Raw genomic sequence first — 22,428 nt, 5'->3', positions numbered from 1 at the left:
CTTGTGAATCAATAACCTTTTACTTATAAACAAAGTCAGTCTTATACATAACACAAATATACAGCCATTATAAAATGGAAAATGTTAGAATAGTTTTCATTACTCCTAATCTTATTTTGTACTTTGTTACAGTACATACTCAACCAACAACATTTATGGACCTATCAATATGGATAACTGCCTAGCTACAAGAAACAAAGTACAGTATCATTTGGAAAACTTATTATATAATTTAGGTGTATATTTCTGGTAAAATTTAAGATTGTTTCTAGCTGAAACTGATATTTTTGGGTTAGAGCAGCGTAATAAGTTGCACTATAAATTATTCACTATGCCTGTTCATTATTTGAGCAAGATCTGTATTGTCGATCAGCCAATAACATCATAAACTCCCTACTATTTGTTATAATATTCATAACCTTTTCCTGTATCAATATTTAACTTAGATTGAACAAATTGTATAGCATTTGCCTACAAATCAATATAATAAAATAGTTCCTTACTGTATTGCAAGGACAGAATGCTGTAACAAGGTCACAGGTGGTGTTTACAACACCGAGGAAGATGTTGGTTCCTTGGAGTCGGGTCAGCTGATAGCGTACACACTGCTCCCCAGATATCATGTTGGTCACCACATGGTCCAGGCTCATATTGAACCGATAGAACCTCTGTACAGTGTTACTCGTGAAGTCATTACATACCAGTTTCTTCACTAATCCCTAAACAATAAACATTTCTTGAAGTAGCTCCAGTCCATTTGTTATACTTAGAATTAACAAATCATAAATTATTTAAATTAACTCCAAAACCAAGCATATTATGGATGTGTTTAAAAAAGAACAAGATCACTTTGAGATTATATTCATTAATTAAAAACACTGGGCATGATGCTCAACAGTAAACTCACTCTTTCTGACTACATCACTTATATCCGTCAGATAGCTTTTAGAAGGGTAAGGGAAAAACAGATCCCTGAAGTGGATATAAATGGTGGAATCCATCATTATATCCACGTTCCATTACTATTTTCCTGCATACAACAGCTTTTTGACGGCTGATTAGAACAATACTAAACGCATTATATATTCTGGGAAATTTTGACATGTTAGCCTGTAGAGTTCATGAGTTTAATCAGGTATTTTTTGTTAGATATGTCAAAGAACTTATTGTGATTGGAATTCTGCAAAGCAGTATATTATATTAATTAACACTCGACTAATAAAGGTAATTCATTTCACTTATTCAATTCAGATATATATTGGCATAAGAACATCATAAAAATTCTCAATGAACTAATCCCATTATCACAGTATTCAATAAGTGTCAATAACAATTATGATTGTATTCATTTAACTGGTAATAGTTAAGTAAGCAACCATCCTCAACACTGACAGGTAAAGAAGAGATTCTCAAACATCAAATAATATACTTCTAAGGTTAAATCTGACCAGGTCAATAGACAGCTAAAACTCACTTTGTGATTGAGCAGATCATTGGCCAACAGAGACTCTCTGTGTGTGATGTGGTGCTGCTCATCTGCTGCTCCTTTTGCCAGGGGGTCTATTAAACTGGGGTGAGCAATTAAGTAGCCTCGATCATCCATCAGAAAACATTTCATGTTGTTTGGAACTGCCTCAAGCGGAGATGAACATGATGGTAAGGACTCCACCATCAGATTAAACATGGCTCCTAAAGAGTATACACAGTTAGAATGGCCTAAATTAAAGTAGACCCTTATAACCGACCAACTATGGGACCCAAGCTTATATAATCCTTAGGTTATAAAATTCATAATGAGCCTAATGTTATAAAGCCATTAATGTTTATTTCATAGTCACTACAACTCATTCAAATTTCACTCCGCTCATTACAGAGTAATTAAGTGTTAAAAGACAATACACTCACAAAAAATGTTCACAACAAAGTATTTTTTTTTACTTCTTTAATCATATGTATAGTAACTAAGAATATGATACACTAAATGGTTTTGTTTTGTTACCATTTAAATAATTCCAGGCAGTAGGATAGACCAGCAAACATTTTGAACTATCCATACCCATAAAAAACATTTAAAGAAATAAACATACATATATTGTATAAAGGACATATTTAGATGACTACATAAATTAAGAGGTAAACAAAAATTAGTGAACATCTCTTTGTTTACAGCTGGGAAGCAAACTTAAGATAGTGGAAATATAAATAGCAGCTTAATATTATTTACAAAACTACGATAAATTATTAACTTGGTTGGTTATTAATTTACTAACTTACTTTGGAGATGTATATATATTCTCCTATTTTCATGCACAAAATTTAACAAATACGTGGGGTTACCAATCAGTAATTGTTGTGACATACTACCATCAATTGTTGTTCCTGAATAGACCCAGCAGATTTGCAGCGATGTGTGAAAGTAAATATACAAAATACAAACTGTAAGTAAAACATGAAACTATATAGTAGTTTGTTAATTTGATTATCTATCTATGTTTCTATACAAAATTACTACATGCTTTAACTTCTGATAATTTTCATCTGGGATTTTTAGTAAACTTTTACAATAATATGAAGAAAAATGTAAAATAGTTCAGATTCTATCTGTGCTGTGAGTTGTACTGTTTTGCCCAATAAATCACCTACTTCATAAGTAATGGTTATTTCTTAATATTTCTTTAAACAAATAACTCTATCCATTACAAGCTTATCAATTACATAATAAGTACATTTATCTTGTCCATGTGTACGATTTTGTACAATTAAATCTAAGGGCGGGGGAAATAGTGATGGGTTAAAGCCGAATCTCGAATCCACTGAATCTTCAACAAAGATTTGATTAGCGAGAATCAATCAACGGGATTCGACATTTGAATCTGCTGTGTCATTAATTATCGGGTGGCAGTAAACAAATTACCGATCTCTAAAACATGTTATTGCTATAATTTTGAACATAATATTTTGCTTGCGGTAAGTATTTTCCATATTATGTTCACCCAGAGCTGTGAGTCTGCTGCGTTTATTCGTGACTGACAGCTGATCGGCATTACAAAATTACTAATCGTGAAAACGTTTTTGTATTGTACTTTTTGGATGAAAACCCATAAATAGAAACCTAATTAACAAATTATCATTTTGTAAATAATATTTTACTTATACTTTGTATTTTCTATATTTAATTTTGGGCACTGCCATGAGTCTGCTGTGTCTATTTGTGGACAACCGTATAAATAACTTAATTACCACATTATCATGCTTTTGTAAATAATATTTTGCTTGCAGTATCAATTTTCTATGTTTAAGTTTCAGTAATGCCATTGTAACAGGTCAAATTACGACATTTGAATATTCGCGGGGAATTGGCAGACTGTGACGTCAATGAATCGGCAGACTGTGACGTCAGTGAATCACATGTTGTCGGAATTGAGATTTATTTAATAACGAAGAAATTTATTGAACTTTATTCGGGAAAAGATTTGATTAATTAAAATGAAGTAAACATAACCAAAATTCGTGTTTTACAAAAACATTAAATAGAATTACGCAGAAAAGCCAATTGTGGTATGAATGACTTGTATATTGATGACGTCATAAAGCACATGTTGCTAAAAATTTAAATAAAAAAGCTTTGAAAAAATAATAAAAAGAAAATAGAAATACTTAAATTGATTAATTATAGTAAACGTAATAAAGTTCGACAATTATAAAAAAAAGAATCAAATTATATTTATTCGTGAAGACGCTGATTTGAACGAGAGAAGGGATGAGTGTTGTTTTGAGTCGGTATCCGTCGTTTTATACGGAGATTCAGTCTTCTTTCACCAGACTCGAAGCAAGGAGGTTGTGTTAGTTCTCCTGGGATAGTAATGATCTGTTGTATAGTATATTGAAATTTAATCAAGGATGGGATATTGTTTAGACTTTTAAAATTATCAAAGCACTGCAAGGTGAGTGAAATTATAATGTGTTGAGAGTGTGACATTTAATAAATTAATCTCGTGGTCACTTGGTTTGACTTTCTTTAAATATCCCTTTTATAAAAAGTGTGGAGTGATGTTAAATTTTGTAATCATTACTTAACATATTTTGGAACCCTGACATACACACAGACTTGTCTCTGGTGATAACACCAGAGACGTTCAAATCTAATAATTTTTTGAGTAATACCGAGGAAATACAGCTAGCATTGGGCAAGATGGCGACCGATACCATGATGAGGAACATGGTACAACAACGTGCCACTAGTGACAAGGGGCGTACAACTACATGGTGAGTCAATAACTCTAAAGAACTGAATTTCAGCAAATTATCGCAACCAACGTGGGGGTGACACACGGCAAATTGGCGTTATAATCTGGGACTCTCATCAAATTGACATCACTTCAAATTTACATTCATCAATTGGCGCTGCAACCGGGGGGACATATATCAAAAAGGCGCAGCAACGAGGGCCTTACATCAAATCTGACACTCATCACCATTTGTAAGTGATACAAATTTAAGGTCATATATTGTGCAAATTAAGGTCATATATTGTGCAAATTAAAGGCATATATTCATGAAGCCCATATTATAATCTACCAAATGACCATCTTTAATCTATCAAATTAAAGTAGAAGGTAGGGGATATGACTTTGTTTTTAAAATATAGGTACTTCTCTGAACTTCAGCAAATCTCTTTACAATAGAGGTTTTAATTGTATTCTTGATTTACTCTTTGTATTATCAGACAGTCTCCACAGGTTTAAGAATGACAAAAATTGCTGATTGTTTTGTTTAAATCATACTTAGGTTTAAAAAAAAGCTATTAGTGCTAAAAATTCAAGAATCGAGTTTTGAATATTCAGAATTGAATTTTCAAAACTCGAAAATTCTGGATTCGCCTATCACTAGTGCGAAAATCATTTGACTGTATGGCTATGAAAGAAACCTATAGGACTCTTCCTCTGAGGTCTGTGTGTGTGTAGTGGATGGACTTCCACTACCAGGAGGTGCCCCCCCTACCTATATCCACACAGAGAACTAGGTCAGCAAATTGAGGCGGGAAATCTTCAAACAAATCTTGTATTTAATACATGTTATACGGTCTTAAAATGCAATTCTATTTTAAAAAGTAACACTTGTACACAAAAATAGCTAACTTGATCAAACTGTTAAAACATACTGATGCATCAACAATAATTAACAATAGCAACTGAAACACAAAAAAAACACCTCTGTGATACTAATGCACTAATTTATAAAACGCATTATAAAGCTGTTTTAAGTAGAGGATTATACTTCAACAATTATTTATTCGTATTAAAAAAATAAGAAAATAAAAGTTCGGTTACTCTAAACTGATTGACCAAGTGATAATTTTTTTTAAATTGTACACACTGTGATGAAACTCACCCAAAGTAAAATCAACAGCTAGTACGAACATTACTGGATCTTGTCCAACGGCAACGCTGAGAGTGACCACATAACCTGCTCCAGCTGAATCCAGGTAGGGTGGTGTAACAGTTGTTACTTTGGGATACTCTATAGCTCGCATGTACCAGTTGCGATGCATCACATCCAATCTATGGTTCACTACACCTCCAGGATACATCACCACAGCACCACTGCTAGTTACCGCATACCTGATGAAACACAATGAGCTTCACATTCACAACATTGACACAACTGCAAAAGTAGTTATAGTATGTACATCAGTCAAAACATTTGGACATGAAAAAAATCAAATTGAGTTAATTCAGGATGGCCAAACAAAACCTTTTTCAAATTCCTAATTTTTTCCCTGGTTATTCTGGTTGAAAGTTTCTGGTACATTTCAAATCAAATATAAAAAATTGTAATATTGTATTTAACCATTACTCCAAGTGAAATTTAGAAATTTAGTGACAATTCATCACTACCACCTATTTTGAGCTCCTTTGTTTATATCTCTGTCTTTCTATGTGTCAACATAACATCATGTATACGAAATAATTTTCCTTTTTGCGATATTTGGAAAAGATATGTATCCGATTGAGAAAAATAAAGAGACCAAACAAATTACTAACACAGCGCTGCCATGGGGCAGACTGCAGTCTAATACTGCAGGCCAGAGGTCTGCGGTGCATGAATTATTGGTGAGAGACCACGATTTTGCCAATACACAAGATTGGTTCGGTACGACCAAGAAATAAACCAAAGAAACTTTAATCTGAGTTATCTCAAAAAAAAATGTTCTGAGGTTCAGGAAAACAGATACAATTTTAATACTACAAGCCATATCATCTAAATTTTACTTTTAAATACAATAGAAATGGTAGGATTATAAAATGGAATTCCAGAATATATTTCATTTACGTAAAAATGTATGGGTATATTTTGTAATAATTATAATACCAATATTTGAGAAGCATTTTTATTTACGATTAGAAAGAAATTCAGATATAAATTTATATAAGAACTTAAGTAAAATCACTTTATTATATTACTGCACATTTCTAGGTAATACCTAGAACAAAGAACTTGTTTGGATTAAAAATCAGCTTCAACACCACAAGTCTTAATATTGTGAAATCGTGACTTTTCAAGCATATTTTAAGCACTACTGTTGGTATCAGGATCAAGTGAATAAAGCCGCAGTATTGACCCATCCCCAGTAACATTATAAAAATTCACACATTATCCACGTCCTTTTTCCCAGTGCCCAAATTTAACACTTTTCCAGGTCGATTTCCTGGCTACAGTCCCAAAGAAGTGTTGTGATTCAGAATATAACACACTGTCAATCAATATAGGAATTAAAAATGCATCAGAAAGTTATCTGGTATATAAATTACTGTAGTGTGGTTAACTTGCGATCTGTAGTATATTAAAAGTTCACCAGTACCGAACGGTACCTTCTATAACTGCCCTCAGAATGTAAGCTTAATTAACGTAATCAATTATTGGCTCTTAAATATTTTGTATTTCCCTTAAAGTTAAACCTTACACAAGAATAAAAACATGCCATCACAACACAACTACAAAGTAAATAAATACAAGAAAAGCTGTGGTTCAAGTCACAATGTGATCGTTAGTTGTTCTGTAGTCATGGACTACATGAAAATGACACAAACGCTCCTCATGCTCATAATGATTAGTTGGACGGTATGGTTTGAATCATTCGACTCATCATTACATGTGCGGGGAAGTCATTCAGACGAATACTTGATTGGGGAACTGACGTGTGTGAGGAATTCGGCCAGCCAATTGGAACATGAGTGAAGAGCAATTGTAACCATGCGCTATCCACAGACTCTGTATAAACTATTTGACAACATCATTATCTACATGTTGTCAATCTTCATTTAAAGTTTAACGATCATGTAGCATAAAATTCAAAGTTTGGGATTAATTATTTCTTGATTTAAGAAAAAGAAAAATTGTTTTTGAGATTTTTCTGGTTCTTCAGAGAGATTCCCAGCTTGTTCCCGATGCATTAAATTCCTGGTTTACTTATTCTGGTGGTCACTTTATTAATTTGTCAAACATCAGGAAATGAAAACCCCACAAAAGAACCACCTACTTTTATCATTAAATGAAATCAGAAATTGGGACGAGTACAGAAATTGTTTATAATTTGTACAATATAAAGCACTGCAAAATATGCCTTCAGGACAAATTTCTTGATTACAGTGATTAATTAATGATTTCTTAATTTATTAATGAATATATATTTTGAACTCACTTGCGAACAATGTATTTAGAGAGTGAGCTATGGATGTAAACTTTTTTCCAATAAGGAATAATGGCAGACAAAGAAATCAGTTCAGAACGGATGCCAGACCGCAGACCAGGGTTGGCTAGAAGTTTGGTTGTGTCCTTCAGATAAGCCATGTAGCTTTGCACATTGAGCTGGGAGATATTTTCTTCTGACAGAAGATGTTTATATGGTGACTGGAAACACCAACCACTGAGAAACAAACTGCCTGTGTCTGGAACATTTAATTAATTTATTAGTTTAATCTACAAACAAGAGACTATGAAAGATTATACCAAACTAGCATACATTTCTTGTTAGTTTAAAAGTGTTCAAGTTTGTCTCCTGCTTTACACCATTTGCTAATTATGTTTTAAACATTATTAGTAAAAAATATATTTGTTTTCCAAGTACTATCATGTTTAATACGATTAAAATTATATTTAAAAAAATTTAATTCAGGAATGAGAAGGCGATGTTTTTAGAAGAGACAAAAATAAAAATAACTGGTGAGTAGTCTCCATCTAATTCATGTATAAACCAACAAAATTTAAGTATATCAAAGTAGCGGACTCTGAGTGGGATACAGGAATTCCCACGTTTTAGACTATGAATGTCAATATTGTATCTCAATGTACAACTGAGAGTTTAGAACCAAACATCTATGGACCTTCTAGTAATTATAGTACAGTAGAGTCCCGTTAATCCGACCTAATTGGGACCGAGCCCTATTCGGATTATGTGATTGTTCGGATTAGCCAGAATTACAGAAAAATACGGTTTTAAACTTGAGAATGGGTCTATTTTGTTATAGAATTATCAACATTGTTTATTAAAACATGTTTTCTGACTGTTGCATTGTATTTCTTGACAAATAAACGTGTTTTCGAATACTAAGCACATTTACCGTATTTAGTGTGAGAGTTCTATTGTTAAGCAATGTGAGCGTACTGGGTATTGTACGGGTCCACGCGTTCAATAGTTGTACGAAACTACGCGTCATGCAATAGACTCTCTTTAATGCGACAGAAGAAAATAACTGAATTTAAGTCTTTTAACAATTAATATTGTACTCAATAATAATATCAGTACAATTTTTGTTTGATTTCACTTCTTAATACAGTAATCTCATACTTAACCTATAAGTTTCAATTTGGTACTGTATTTAACTTCATTATTTATGTACTGTACCGTACACAATTTGTCTTAATAAAATACTGTATGTCTATTTAATTAAAGTTTTCTTTGTTTATGTACGAAATGATGCACCCATTTTCATTTTTTATGTAATTAGTTCCTATAACTGTTCATTATCGTTATAAATAATTCCTCCTGGACCTGTTCGGATTAACCGACGTTCGGATTACACGTGTTCGGATTAGCGGGACTCCACTGTAGTTATTTTATATCTAACAGAAAACAAATTTCACAATCAAATAATGATAATGTAAGTATGAAATCACTGCATCCAAATATTGATAACTTGAATGAATGAATGAATGTTTATTCCATCAACTATACATGAAATACACTTAAAATTAATGACAATAGTAAAGCACTAAACAGAATTGTTTTGAAAACAATAGTTTACTAGTAGTTATCTAGCTAAGATATTACTTAAATAATTAATAAGGAATAAAGCCTGCATGGGCATTCAGCCTGTGCGCAGGCTTCAGTTGATCATCCGCCACGATAACTTAACATGAAAAACTTGATATCTTTAATAGCATTTAATAAATAGAATGTGCTAGAATTTTGAACATAAAATTTATAATTTAAAATAAAAGAAAAAAACACGATTTAATATGAGAACTGGCTTATTATGTTTAGTAAAAAAATAATTCAGTGTTAGTTTATCTATAATAATGTAACTTTGACTCACACTTTAACCTACTCAAAGTAAATACTGTAGTACAATTACAATCAGAAATTATTGCAATTATTGAACATAAAATGGAAAAATACTTGTCATGTCTTTATTTATAACACGATTTTCAGTGTGTTATTTCCTTTTATGATAATCTGGAACAGGGGTTCAAGTTGTATGAACTGTTCACAATTGCACATTGATTATAAATTAGTTATATACTGGTTGTAGTAATTAACAACAGAAAATAAATTTAAATATTCTCATGACAATTTTATAAAAAAGTAATTTTTACCATCTGCCTTTGTTTCTATCAGGATCTAATGTAAACAAACTTCCTAACATGAGAACAATTAAGATCTGGATATATAATCTGTCAATCCTCTTCTTCATAAAATCAGTTACAACAACACAAAAACTGATAATAACAATTAAATTACTGAAAGGGAGGGGAAGAGCTGGAAATATCAACTTTTATTACTTAGTGACTTGTGATATATTAACAAAGATCTAACTTAACCTAACTCTCCATGTTCCGGGTACGATTCTTAGGATTGTTTTTAACTTTTTTATTACCAAATCATCAGGTCAATATGCAATATGGTAGATATTGTCCTGGATAATCATAAGTTGGCAGTAAACGTCTACAAAATACAAATAAGTGAACTAAGATATACTATTTGCTATTTTATGGCCGAAGATATTGAGGTTAAGTTGGAGTTGTTATAACCTAACACTATCTTAATGTACTTAGTTACCTCAAATATCTATAACAAATCTTGAATTATGATTTACAATTAATTACATTAGTTAAAATATAAATTGACACCATAACATTAGATTATCCTTATTGATGTATAGGCAGATTTCACCTTCATTATGGTGTAACAAAATTATTTTAAATTATGATATTAAAAATTGATGAATAACAAACATCCTGTCTAAAAATTGCTTTATAAATGGTTTAAGCACTTCAGTCAAAATCAATTGTATTTTAGTGAAATTCAAGTAGTTAAAAAGAACTCAACACAAAAAAGAAATTGTGCTTGCACACGTTTTGTAAAAAAAGCATTTACAGTTTTATTAAATTCATTCAATATTAAATATTTAAGTTGTTGCACAAACCAAGAGATGAGAGCTGCCTGAAGTTCCTACACAAATGGTACTGTCCAGTATTGGATAGGTCGAGTCTGTGATAGGCGAAGCTGACTGTTGGAGCCATGACAGAACTAGGCACCGTTGACGTGGACCAGACAGGATTTTTACGACGAGAAATAGTATTCACAGTCACAACGATATAAGGAGTTCTGGGAACATGCTGCCAGCTGTATGTCAACTAGAAAAAAGTAGATATAGTAAAATTTCATGGTTATGGTAACTCGTTTTATTAGGATTGATTACAGAATTAATCTATCGATAATATTAAGGTTGGGCATGCTGGTTGACGTCAAAGACCAACCTGATTACTCTGAATGTAATCTTTCTTCTCTGCTATATTTGATGTATTATTCTTGGACTTTAACAGTATTTGCTAGTTCTATAGCACAATCACATATTCAATTACAAGGGACCATGAGTTAATAATATACAAGTTAAACATCTACCAACAAAAAATGAAATTCAAATACTTGAACTGTCCTTTGCCAGGGGAAATAAGAGTATTACTTCTTAAATCTGAAATATCGATATATGATCTCACCTACCAAGTTTATCCAGCAGGGATCACTTCTGGCTGGTTTAACCTTCCAGTTAAACCTAACAGCAAAAACCGATGTGTCACTTAAATCTGGGCAACCTTATGGATGTCCAGGAGTGGGCCTGCAAATGTAGAGATTCTGGGGTGCAAGGGTAATTTGATAAATCTAGTCTACTGTGGGAGATGACTGTTTAGAGTTGGTGGGGTTCGTTCCTTAAGTGTCAAAGGTTCTTGCTAGCCTCAACATAAGGGTATGCCACACCCTGCCTGCTTTGACTGGAGAGGCTGGTTCAGATCTGGCCTCTCCCTTCATCCGAGGGAACATGACTTGAGATTAGCACCCTAAATTCTTCCTTATGAATCTTGATAGGAGGTGACCCCTACCTCCAACCTTACCCATCCAGAATATCCTGTCAATTCAGAAGGTCCTTGCAAAGGTCCTTTTGGACTGGGTGCAATTTCTAAGCTTCTTGCCCTAAGACAAAAAAAAGTCCTTAAAAAAAACCTCATTTACTACTAGCTGGACATTTAAGTAGGATACGTAACATGAATCCTATGTAACCATTAGACTGAATGAATCTACCTCATTAGGACTGATCTTTGATGAAACGTGTCCATACTAGGATGAGTTAATGTACCTTTTAGGTGGTTAAGCGGAGAGAGGGCAGGCTGAAGATACGATCTGTAATTGTGGTGCAGAGCCCCAGAAACTGGAACACTTTCTATATTCTTGTTACAGTCAGTTGTTTTCAGGAGAGAGGGAGAAACTGCATAAGCCAGCAGTGAAGTACTTTATTGGCTTAGAGGACTGGATTTGGCTCTTTAACTAATAGATAACATGCAACATGTGTGTGTTATTTTTTAATGTTGATGCCACACTGTGCTGTAGCTTTTATTTATTGATTATTTTATTAAAGTATGCTTACATAAAAATCATACTATATATAGATACATACACACCTCATAATTCAACCAAGAGGGGCATAGAAAATCTCTCTAACAACTGAACTTACAACCAATCCGAATGTTGCCCAGCCTAAACTACAAGGATGTTAAATGTATATTCCTCTGAAATAAAAAGAGTCAAATAATAAAAAACTGAAACTTCAAGAAGCTTTAGCTGGAAATAATCCAATTAAAACCATACGATCATCTGGTATGTATATTATTGTAATAATAAACAACATAGGGTTTATTTGTGAAAACTTATCCACCTTCTTTTATCTAAATCAATAAGAAATATGTTATATATATCCAATGACTAAAAGACTAATCTAATAACTTACCCTATCTTTTTGTAGTGACATGACACCACTGATATTGTGAAATATTATGTTCTTGGAACGAGCGAAGGCCTTACAAGTCTCAAAGTATGTGATGTCTAGAGCTATTGGTTGTTCATACATCATGTTGCTTGGTTGCTTCATCAATGGGTGAACCATAGCCTTACCTGAGTAACAGATAAGCCATTTATTTAATTTATGTGATTCGTAAAATACATTATCAAGAAATTTGTGTAATTGAACTATTTTTTATGAGTTAGTATGAATCTTTTCTATGTCAGTCTAACATTATACTGCCTTACAATCAGCAAGTTCTACATTTCTCTGTGCACATCTTGATATTAAATTTACTGCAAAATGTGTCTCTGGCTATTTGTGGCCAAGACATTTGCCAAAAAGGTTTCTAGTTCTCCAACCATTAAAAGATAGTGGCCTCCAGGAATCTGTCTTTCACCAACCGGAGGAAAGACATATTTAAAAAACTAACTTTTAAACTATTAACCCTTCAACGCGTTTTGCCGTACTAGGTACGTCATGACACTTTTACTTGAGATCGCGTTTTGCCGTACTGAGTACGTCATGGAGTAGTCGGTTATTTTTGTAGCTGTAACAGACGACTATCGAATGTTTTCAATGAAAAATGTATACCAATCGAAAGGAGAAGATTCAAACTTTCGATTAATTGAGTCGATATCTCGAAAAATCGATCTTTAGAAAAAATATCTGAGAAATCAGCTGCATTCAAGACGACGTCATTGCCGTGCAGCCGATCGTTTGTCAGCTTACGTTTGTTGTTGTTTACAGTCATTGTTAGTGTGATGGTTATGTTCAACTGACATATTTTTGTGTGTTTTACGTTCCTTTGTTTAGTTATTATTATTAGTTTTACAAGCTAACTATATTGTTTTGAAGAAGGAAATCCCGTTTTGACAGGAACAATTTGTTGTGTTTTATAAACATGAGTTGGGGATGGTTTGTAGGTTAGCTAGCTTTTAGGGAAATTAACCTAAAGTAGGTTAATTTTGTTTAATTTGGCTAATTTTAAACACTAACAACATAGAAGTATAATAAAAATAATTATAAACTTGGGTAATTTGCTTATATTATTTATAAAACACAAAATCTCTAAAAAACCGCCAGAAAAATCAACGCAGGAGGGAGTATGACCATGAAAAAAAAAATAACGCGTTGAAGGGTTAAAAACACTAAATGTAGAGTAACTGTACAAATTATTGTGGATTTTACAAATCTCTTTTTGTGTACAAAGTTGTTGAACCCAAAAAATATAGATCTTTTTTAGTTTTTCTTTTATAAAACGTACACTGATGTTAATTTTTAACATTTATATAGTATTAAATTTTTTCTGCAAGACAGGAGATTTTAAGTTTTTACTATTCACGGAAGTGTTAGTGATTGTAACAACTTCTTACAATAGTTTATTCTATTAATCATTGAATCCATTAGTTACTCAATGGAAATTTTCACTGTTCAGAATTAATTTTCAAGCCATAGCACTGGCTCTAAAATGCTATTCATATCCTAATATTTGTAGTAATAGTTAATACTCACCAGATTTGTTTTGCTCAGTAATATTTTTATATACAATCACAATACTAAACAATATTACACTAATGAATATTATTAAACACTTCAATGTTGATTTGAGTTGAATCAAGAGTGGCCACTCAAAACCTCTTTTCAAATTCCCGGTTTTTCCCGGTCGAAAATTTCCGATTATCTAGTCTATTTTAAAACCAAATAGACAACTGTAGTACTGTATTTAACCCTTACGCCAAGTGCAACGATGATATTTTATCGTCACTAGCAGTATTTTCAAGAAATGCCACAAAGCTGAGGTGCTCTAGCATTTCGTCACTAGCGATTTGCGAAAAATTCTGTGAAGATTTATCGCTATCAACTATTTTAAGCTCTTTAGTTTTTATCTCTGTGTCTTTCGATATATCAACATAGCATTGTGTATACCTAACAACTTACCTTTTTGTGATGTATAGAAAATACATGTATCCAATTCGGAAATACAAAGATAACAAATACATATCAACACAGCGCTACCGTGGGGCAGACTGCAGCCCAGTATTGTGGGTCAGGGGTATAGTGGTGGACGAACTTTCGTTACAAGAAAATGATTTTGCCGGTACACAAAGTCGGTTCAATACAATCAACAAATAAACCAAATACTTTCATCTGAGCTCTACTTAATTAATTTATCTTTTGTGAGGGAGGGGGAAGCCTAAAAATACCACTACTTCAAAGGAATTGGCAGAGATTCATAGAAGTTTATATATTAAAAATTCCAAGTCATTTTACCTTTTTAAGTAATAGTAATGATAGGTTATAAAATGAACATCCAGAATATATTACATTTACGTAAATATGTATGGATTTTTATTTATAGAGAATATATTTATTTACAACTACGCAAAGTACGACGTAGGGATAAAATACGAATTAGCGACCGTCTGTTTACTATCGAGGATCTAAAGTCCGCGCATAGAACCAGCAGACATAGCGTTAATATAGACACAGAGAAAACAAACTTCAATTAAAATATTATTTATAAATTACGTATTTCTGTTGCTATATATTTCTAAATAGTTTTATATACAAAGAACTACAAAAACATATTTCACCAATCGGTAATTTGAGTACTGCCGATCGTTTTGTCCACGAATAGACAGTACAAATTCAGTCAGTCAGTTAGATTACAGTCAAGGACTACGAAACAACAAGACATAAAGATCCTCATGCTCGTTGGACTATTTGGTTTGAACAGTTCGAATTGTCCGAACGATTGTCAAGTGTGCGTAGAAGTCGTTCCAGTAAATAGTTGACTGCAGAACTAACAGGATTTCTAGCCGTCATCCAATCAATGCCGCTCAGACGACAAAAATTGATGTGCGTGGCTGATTCGATTGGCTGGCCGTCTGCCGTTTGTAGATTGGCAACAACATTAAATTGCGTTTACACTGGCAAGTAAAGGTGCGAGAGAATTTGCACAACTACTGTAGTATAATGTAAACAATAAAAGCAATTTTACTCACGAGAACTGTCACAAGTACTTACTACAGTTGTATCGCTGGTTGTTCCGGGAGTGGCAATGTTTATAATTACAATTTTAATAGTTGACAATGTTCTCCAGTTCTTGTAACCAACTGTCCAGTACTGGTTGCGGCAGCGCTCGCAAGAGCTCTTGCGCCCGTTTACACTAGAGATTTTTACAGTTGGACACAAAACTTTTTTTTGCCAGTGTAAACACAGTTCAATCGAGATTTAGATGTGATCATGATATTAAAGCATAACATTACTTTCTTTGTTCTAACCTATGTAGTTTGATGACAATCATAACATGTGTGAGGAGCAATCGTTCATAGACCCAACAGAGGCCACGGCCGCGATAAGAGCGGTAAGCTGTTAGCGCTGGATCGAGCGGCAACTTAAAGTTTAATGTTTGTGTTGTACATGTAGAGAACACTCGACACTAGCCATGGCAGACATGAGCAGCAGGGCAGTACAACATTATGGCGCTTGTCCGCTGCCAATTCTAGATTTTAAAATTTCTCCTGCCGCTCACCCTTCAGCTCATCCTGTCATTGCTGTGCAACAGGACGCAAACGCCCCCTTCTTGACGATACTTGTTGTAAATAACCCACTATTCTTCTCCAAATTAGGCTTTGTATAAATTCAACTGATATTCTGGTGTACTCAAAAACCCGGGCTGCACCTCTTATCAAACCGTCAAACATTATCAACGAACCAAACTCTGAAGACTGTTTATAACACTGTACATTTTAGGCCTGTGCTATCTATCTAACACACGTCTTTTCAAAACACTATTTTCACTCAAGCATTAGAGTTGGACAACTTCGTCCGGAGACCCCACATCGGTGACTGAATAATACTTAAGCAAAAAAACCCGCTTGTATCGCAATTACTACCGCTCTGACGTGTTACCGCTTAAAGCGTGGCACTTGTTTAGTGCCGGTCAGACGATCGGTCGGCCGATTCGAATTGGCCAATGCATTGTTACGTACTTTTTGGGGGGGGAAATTAGGCTTACATGACACAGGAGTAGAACTAACCAAGATAAACTCTCTACACTAGTGGAGCCTTAGATCAACCGGCGTCAGATGTAGCTCACAAACACATGTCGATCTTCTTTCACGAGCCACGTCGCGTAAAATACAATGTTTCGTGGTTAATCAGTTCTTGATTCAAGAAGCTGTCAAATTATGTCTTGATTTTATAAGTTCTTAGAGAGGGAAAAATTATTTTTGAAATTTTCCCGATTCTCAGAAACATTTTCGGCTCATTCCCGGTTTCCCGATCGGGTGGCCACCCTGTGAATTTACAAGCATATTTGTAGGTATGAACAATTTAATTAAGCTGTTATATTTTTCTTTTTCTTACCTCTTGTTGTTACAAAGAAAGCGTATGATCTCCTGAAATCATTATAGAAAATGATATCTTCTGCAAGGTCTTCAAGAGCAATGTCTACACCTACAATTCCCAAGAGGTTGCCTTCCTTATCCAAAACTGTTTTGGATATGCTGACCACCAACTCTCCTGCAAAAGTTTCAAATTTTAATTAACATTAATCCTTTAACATTGTGCCACTCAAGACCAATGAGGGATTAAAATCTAACCAATGGTTGGGCTCGGATAAACATTAGTCAAGCGTTCTGCATGAGATGGCCCTGCTTCTACAAAATCCCAGAATCTAGGGATTGTAAAAAGTCCCGATTGCAAAAAGAGAAAGAATTTACAGCAAGAATTGTCTTCAATGAATTAAATATGGGTTGCATCCTACATTAAAATTAGGCCTGTGTGAATGACATAAATCACCTAAGTGCAGAAATGAGAAAACACATTGTACAGGAAATATTCAAATCAATCAATAAGTTAGCGATCATCAATGATGAATCAAAAACTTTGCCAAAAATACACTCTGACTTTGTACATTACATTTTGCCGAAAATATTTAGATAAGGAATGCCCTGTGAATTTATTTGTGAAGCAGATTGACCTTGAAAGTGTGCCGTCTCTTGGAGTTTTACATCTCATCATTAAATGTTTTGGAAGGTTACAAATAAAATGACAATGTTTTGCAAAATAGATTAATTGCTGTGGCATGTGACGGAACAGTAGTGATGCTTGGCTGTGTGTGTGGCTTGTAAAAGACAAGTTTCCCTCTATCATTGTTTGGCATTGCTCTAATCAAGGGTTTGGACTTTGTAGAACTAATGTTGTGATTCTTCAACAAATTATCAACATCAATCGATTTAATGTGTCTATTGATAAACTGTATGTTCTGTACCATGCCTCGCTAAAGAACAGTCGAGAGTTACGTTTGGTTGGAGTTTAACTGTTGAAAATTGGAAGGATGTCAGACACACATTGGGTAGCATCTAGCTTTCAAATAGTTTTAGCAATTTGGGAGTACAACAAAATTCTAACAAACCATTTTATGGCAGATAAAGAAGACCAAAACTGTAACAGTTTTGTTTGAAAAGATGCAAAGTCTAAGAAAACTGATATCTACTGCTTTTTTTCTAAATTTGGATCTAATGTGTGATGCATTCAAAACACTATCAGAAGTTAGTGAAGAATTACAATACTGAAATGTATATTTGTTTGAGCTAAAAGAATTAACAGATTATGGCTCACACCTTTATTGGTAGCCCAGTAACATTTTACAAGCAAGGTGTGATGTCAGTCAACAACCTGTCAAAATAAGCCTAATATTTATACATTTAGCTATTTACACAAGCTATTTCAGAAATGATATGTTTACAAAACCCTAAAAGTTTCCTCTCCCATTATTCCAATTACTGTATGCTTGGTCTCTTTATTACAGGAGGCAATATAAGGAGATCATTGATAGACACAACAATCTGAAAAGTTAGGTCTAACATGTTATAATAAAACATGATTGTGTATATAATAACAGAATTTCATGCAGATCACCCACATTTTGCAACTATAAATCTTTTTCTGATACTTTACAAATCACTGGTCTAAAGCTATCATGATTATGACATTACTGTCTGAAATAGAAACCATGGATACAATAATCTGCAATAATCAAGAATCCTATACAGAAGAAATTCCTTTTGTTAGTGATCAGGAAGTTTTTTATTACTAGATGTGCAAAAGTAGCATTTATCCTCTTCCAAGCTATAGTGTCTGCATACCACACTTTTATCTATTGAATTCTGCAGACATGATATATTCTGTAGAAATATAGGTCTAAGAGTTTCTGTGTATACTTTTTGTGCAAGAAAATCATTAATTCTCACTTCAGGAATTGTGATCTGTAATTTATATGCACTGGTATCGCAAAAACTTTTACAAGGTGAAATATTTAATGAGTTTTTATGGAATTTGAAAATGGTAAATTAAGTTATTATGAAACGTATTCATATTATATTGTAATTCGTACTTAGTAAATTACATACTCATATGCAGATTGTTGTTACACACGCCTAAATCAGGAAGATGAATTGACAGAGATTTATATATTTTATATTTTACCTTTTTAACTTAAAAAGACTCAAACCTTTATTTGTAACATCCCATGTTGGCATCAAGAATGTAGGCTTAGATTTCAGTGGGTGGAGTGGAGAATGAGGCTGCAGGTTGGGGGTGGATAGCACTGACCGCACCACTGCCCCAATGTTAGAGCTGGAGTTCACTGATACCATTGTACCTTTGACAACCATGCCTGCCTCACTTTTCGCATTTGAGATGTTGTACTTGCTGAAGTTCTGCTGTGCCACCACTCTCATGAAATGTTTCTCATACAGTATCGTTTTCCCATCTACACATACAAGTTATCCAGCTCTAAGATTAATATGAAATATTAACAATATCTAACTTTAAATTTTTGTGATACTTCATAATTGTATAACACTATAAGTAAATAAAAACTGCTATAATAAGAATTCTCATTACTATCACCAATAAATATTAATAACTATTACTGCTTCTATTTCTTATTGGGTTTGGCAGGGGTGAAACCAGTTCTCTCCTATAAATAATGACCATATTTGATTGGAGCAGATTAAACAATGATTTGTTGAATTCTTTACATTCGGAAAGGAATTTTTAGATATTTCTATCTGGTTTGTGGCAAACTTAATCTGAAAGAGTTATCACTCAAAGCACACTTTTTAATTTTGAGTAGTGGACAAATTAATTGGGGAATAGAAGATACCTCAACATTTCAAAATGCGAAAAATAGTTAAGTAATATCTCATTGTTTTGTTCAAACTTCATTGTTGATAATAAATTATTTGAAAGGATAACAGAATCACGGACATTCACCAAGAATCCAGAGTGAGGACTTTAATTTGCCATCAGATCTTTTACTGTGAGGTCACGTACAAAGTCAAATAAAAATGTTGCTACAATATCTCATATTTCTATCAAAATCATGATTTTATAAATTATTTAAAACACACTTATTTGTTAATATTATACATTAAAAATTATAATAAAATTGTTTTAGAATACTTACCATCTATAAGAACGCATGTGTTGATGATGACATTGGGTATGACAGAGTCTTGACCTTGGCTTATTACTTCCATCAATGTTTTAGCTTCTGTGATGAAAGACATCAAGCCTCTGCTGATATACACTATCAGCGCATTAGCAGTTTCATTTTTCATTGATTCCTCTATTGCTTTGAAAGCCATTGTGAATCCCAATGAATGATTTGTATGACCTGTACAACATCTTTTATTTACTCTTAAAGTCAGCATATTTGTATGTTAACATCTAAATAAAAAAAAATTGTAACAACAAGGTCAAGAACCCAGATAGCACTAAACACATTGGCTCTAACACTTGTGGGGTTCGACTTGACTAGGTTATTGTCCCTTAAAACAGCCATGGCTATGATCATAGCGGATACAAACACTGCCTTTATGAGAATCACTCTCTCTACAGGCACTTGGCCTAGAGTGGAAAAGTTTTAGGGTGTATTTTACCAGATTTATCCAAATTATTATTAGTTTTGTTAAATTGTATATTAAGATCTTAAATTTTACAATATACAGTAGATAAATAGTAAAATTATTAAAAATAATAAATAAATGTACAAAGTTATGCACCTAACATCACGATGACATGCACTGTACAACCTACAGCAGTAATGTCTTAAAGAAAACAGTAACAACACTCAAGAAAAATAAAGTCATACACTCAGAAGGGTAATTCTCTCCCAGATGTTGTGAAACAAGATTGGGCGGTTGTCTCGGAGCTTAAAGCTTTACAATCAGCTTTGAAACTGGGAAATAAACCCCCAATGTTTGCAGTCCCCTTGGATAAAAAAGAGTGTCTTGAAGTCTTTTATGAAAGTAATTTTGAACAATTCTTGAAAAGAAACCAAATAAAAGACAGACCAGCTATGGGGGCACTTGTCTGACACCAAGCACGTAGGTGTTTGCTCGGTTGGTAACAGGTGACATTGTATTTGAGTCTAACTGCGTCAGGTGAATTAGATACACCCAGTTCAAGAACCCATGCCACCAAGAGACTTCTTTTTTATGGAAGAGCCCATTGAAGAAAAGCAGAGAGGAAGTTTACTCAGAGAAGAAGACGTCTTTTCATAAATTCAAGATGGACACGTTCAAAAAATCTAACTGTGCTACACCAAATGTTGATAGGATTGGCAATAAGATTGATAGATTCAATCAATCTTTTGCATTCTTTATCACCAGACATTGTTGTGATTACTGAACATGGACAAAGCGACAACATAATCACTAACACCAGATTACTTGGCTATAGTTTGATTTCTGCCTTCGGGAGAAGAAATCGGCAAAAGGGGGGGGTGTCGCAATATATAAAAAAATGTACCTAGAAAACGAAACTGCTAATTTAAACGTGGAATGTAAAAGTCTACCATTGATATGTGAGGGTAGCAGGAGTATCCATCAAGTTGAGTGGCAAAGAAATTTCTATACATTCTAGGAGTATATCGCCCTCCTATAAAACGCCAAGAAACTATCGTTCGAGCACTTGAGCTCCTGTCAGATATACTGGGCTCATTTCCTTCTTCAGACAAGGGCAAGGTACTTCTAATAGGTGACATCAATATCGACAACTTGCAGCCATTGCCTGAAAGAAAACCCTTTTCAACGACCTTATGGCCTCACACAGCCTGACGAGGCTTCAAACTCCCAGCAACTAGGATTACTGCATCTTCACAAAACATCTATTGATGCCGTATGTACAAAACGTCAGTACAAATCTTATTAAAGGTTGATATAATGCATACGGCGATCTCAGACCACACGTGTCAGCTTTGTCACCTCACTTTCCCAACAAGACAACGAATAACAGAATCTTCTCTTCGTCGTCACCTCTCATGCACAAAATTTGCACAACCTAAAACAAAATCTTGCAGCTGAGAAACTGGATTGGAGTTTTTGGTTCAGACAATGCAGATGGCGCATATGAGTCTCTGATTCACACTCTAACTTTTAAATCTAGATATATACTGCCCCTGAAGAAGTCTAGACAAAACCGCAACTACAAAATATCTGCATGCTACGACGAAGAAGCAAAGCTATTGAAAGAGGGAATTTTTGGAGGCTCAAAGGGAAGTTACATTCTGAATAACTCAGACAATGATAAACAGACTGCTGTTCGACTAAAAAAAGCCTATGACTTAAAACTTAGGTCTCTAAGAAAAAGAAAATAGCGCATCTGTCATTAGCCGATCTATGAATAAAAGCAAAGCTGTTTGGCAAATAATCAATGGTGAGAGAGGAAATCGTCCAAAGAGTCTTCTGTAAATGCCAATAAACCTTGAAGTAAATGGAAGAGTGGTAGATAATGC

At 33.8% G+C, this 22,428-nt stretch overlaps 1 protein-coding gene across 1 annotated transcript in view; it reads right to left on the bottom strand.

Annotated features, from left to right (window-relative positions):
- Positions 1-22,428, bottom strand: part of LOC124369047 (VWFA and cache domain-containing protein 1) — a 66,137-nt gene that overhangs the window by 11,535 nt on the left and 32,174 nt on the right. Inside the window, exons 8-16 of the mRNA XM_046826743.1 lie at positions 20,098-20,307; positions 19,138-19,398; positions 16,989-17,144; positions 12,564-12,727; positions 10,707-10,917; positions 7,703-7,949; positions 5,392-5,621; positions 1,475-1,689; positions 504-719 (exon numbers count right to left, since the gene is read on the bottom strand). Coding sequence (XP_046682699.1) covers positions 504-719; positions 1,475-1,689; positions 5,392-5,621; positions 7,703-7,949; positions 10,707-10,917; positions 12,564-12,727; positions 16,989-17,144; positions 19,138-19,398; positions 20,098-20,307 — 1,910 coding nt within the window. The remainder of the gene's footprint in view (positions 1-503; positions 720-1,474; positions 1,690-5,391; positions 5,622-7,702; positions 7,950-10,706; positions 10,918-12,563; positions 12,728-16,988; positions 17,145-19,137; positions 19,399-20,097; positions 20,308-22,428) is intronic.

The sequence above is a fragment of the Homalodisca vitripennis genome, chromosome X (assembly GCF_021130785.1).
Source record: "Homalodisca vitripennis isolate AUS2020 chromosome X, UT_GWSS_2.1, whole genome shotgun sequence".
NCBI classification, from domain to species: domain Eukaryota; kingdom Metazoa; phylum Arthropoda; class Insecta; order Hemiptera; family Cicadellidae; genus Homalodisca; species Homalodisca vitripennis.
Note: the sequence above shows the minus strand (reverse complement) of the source record. Positions and strands in the feature narration are given on the sequence as shown.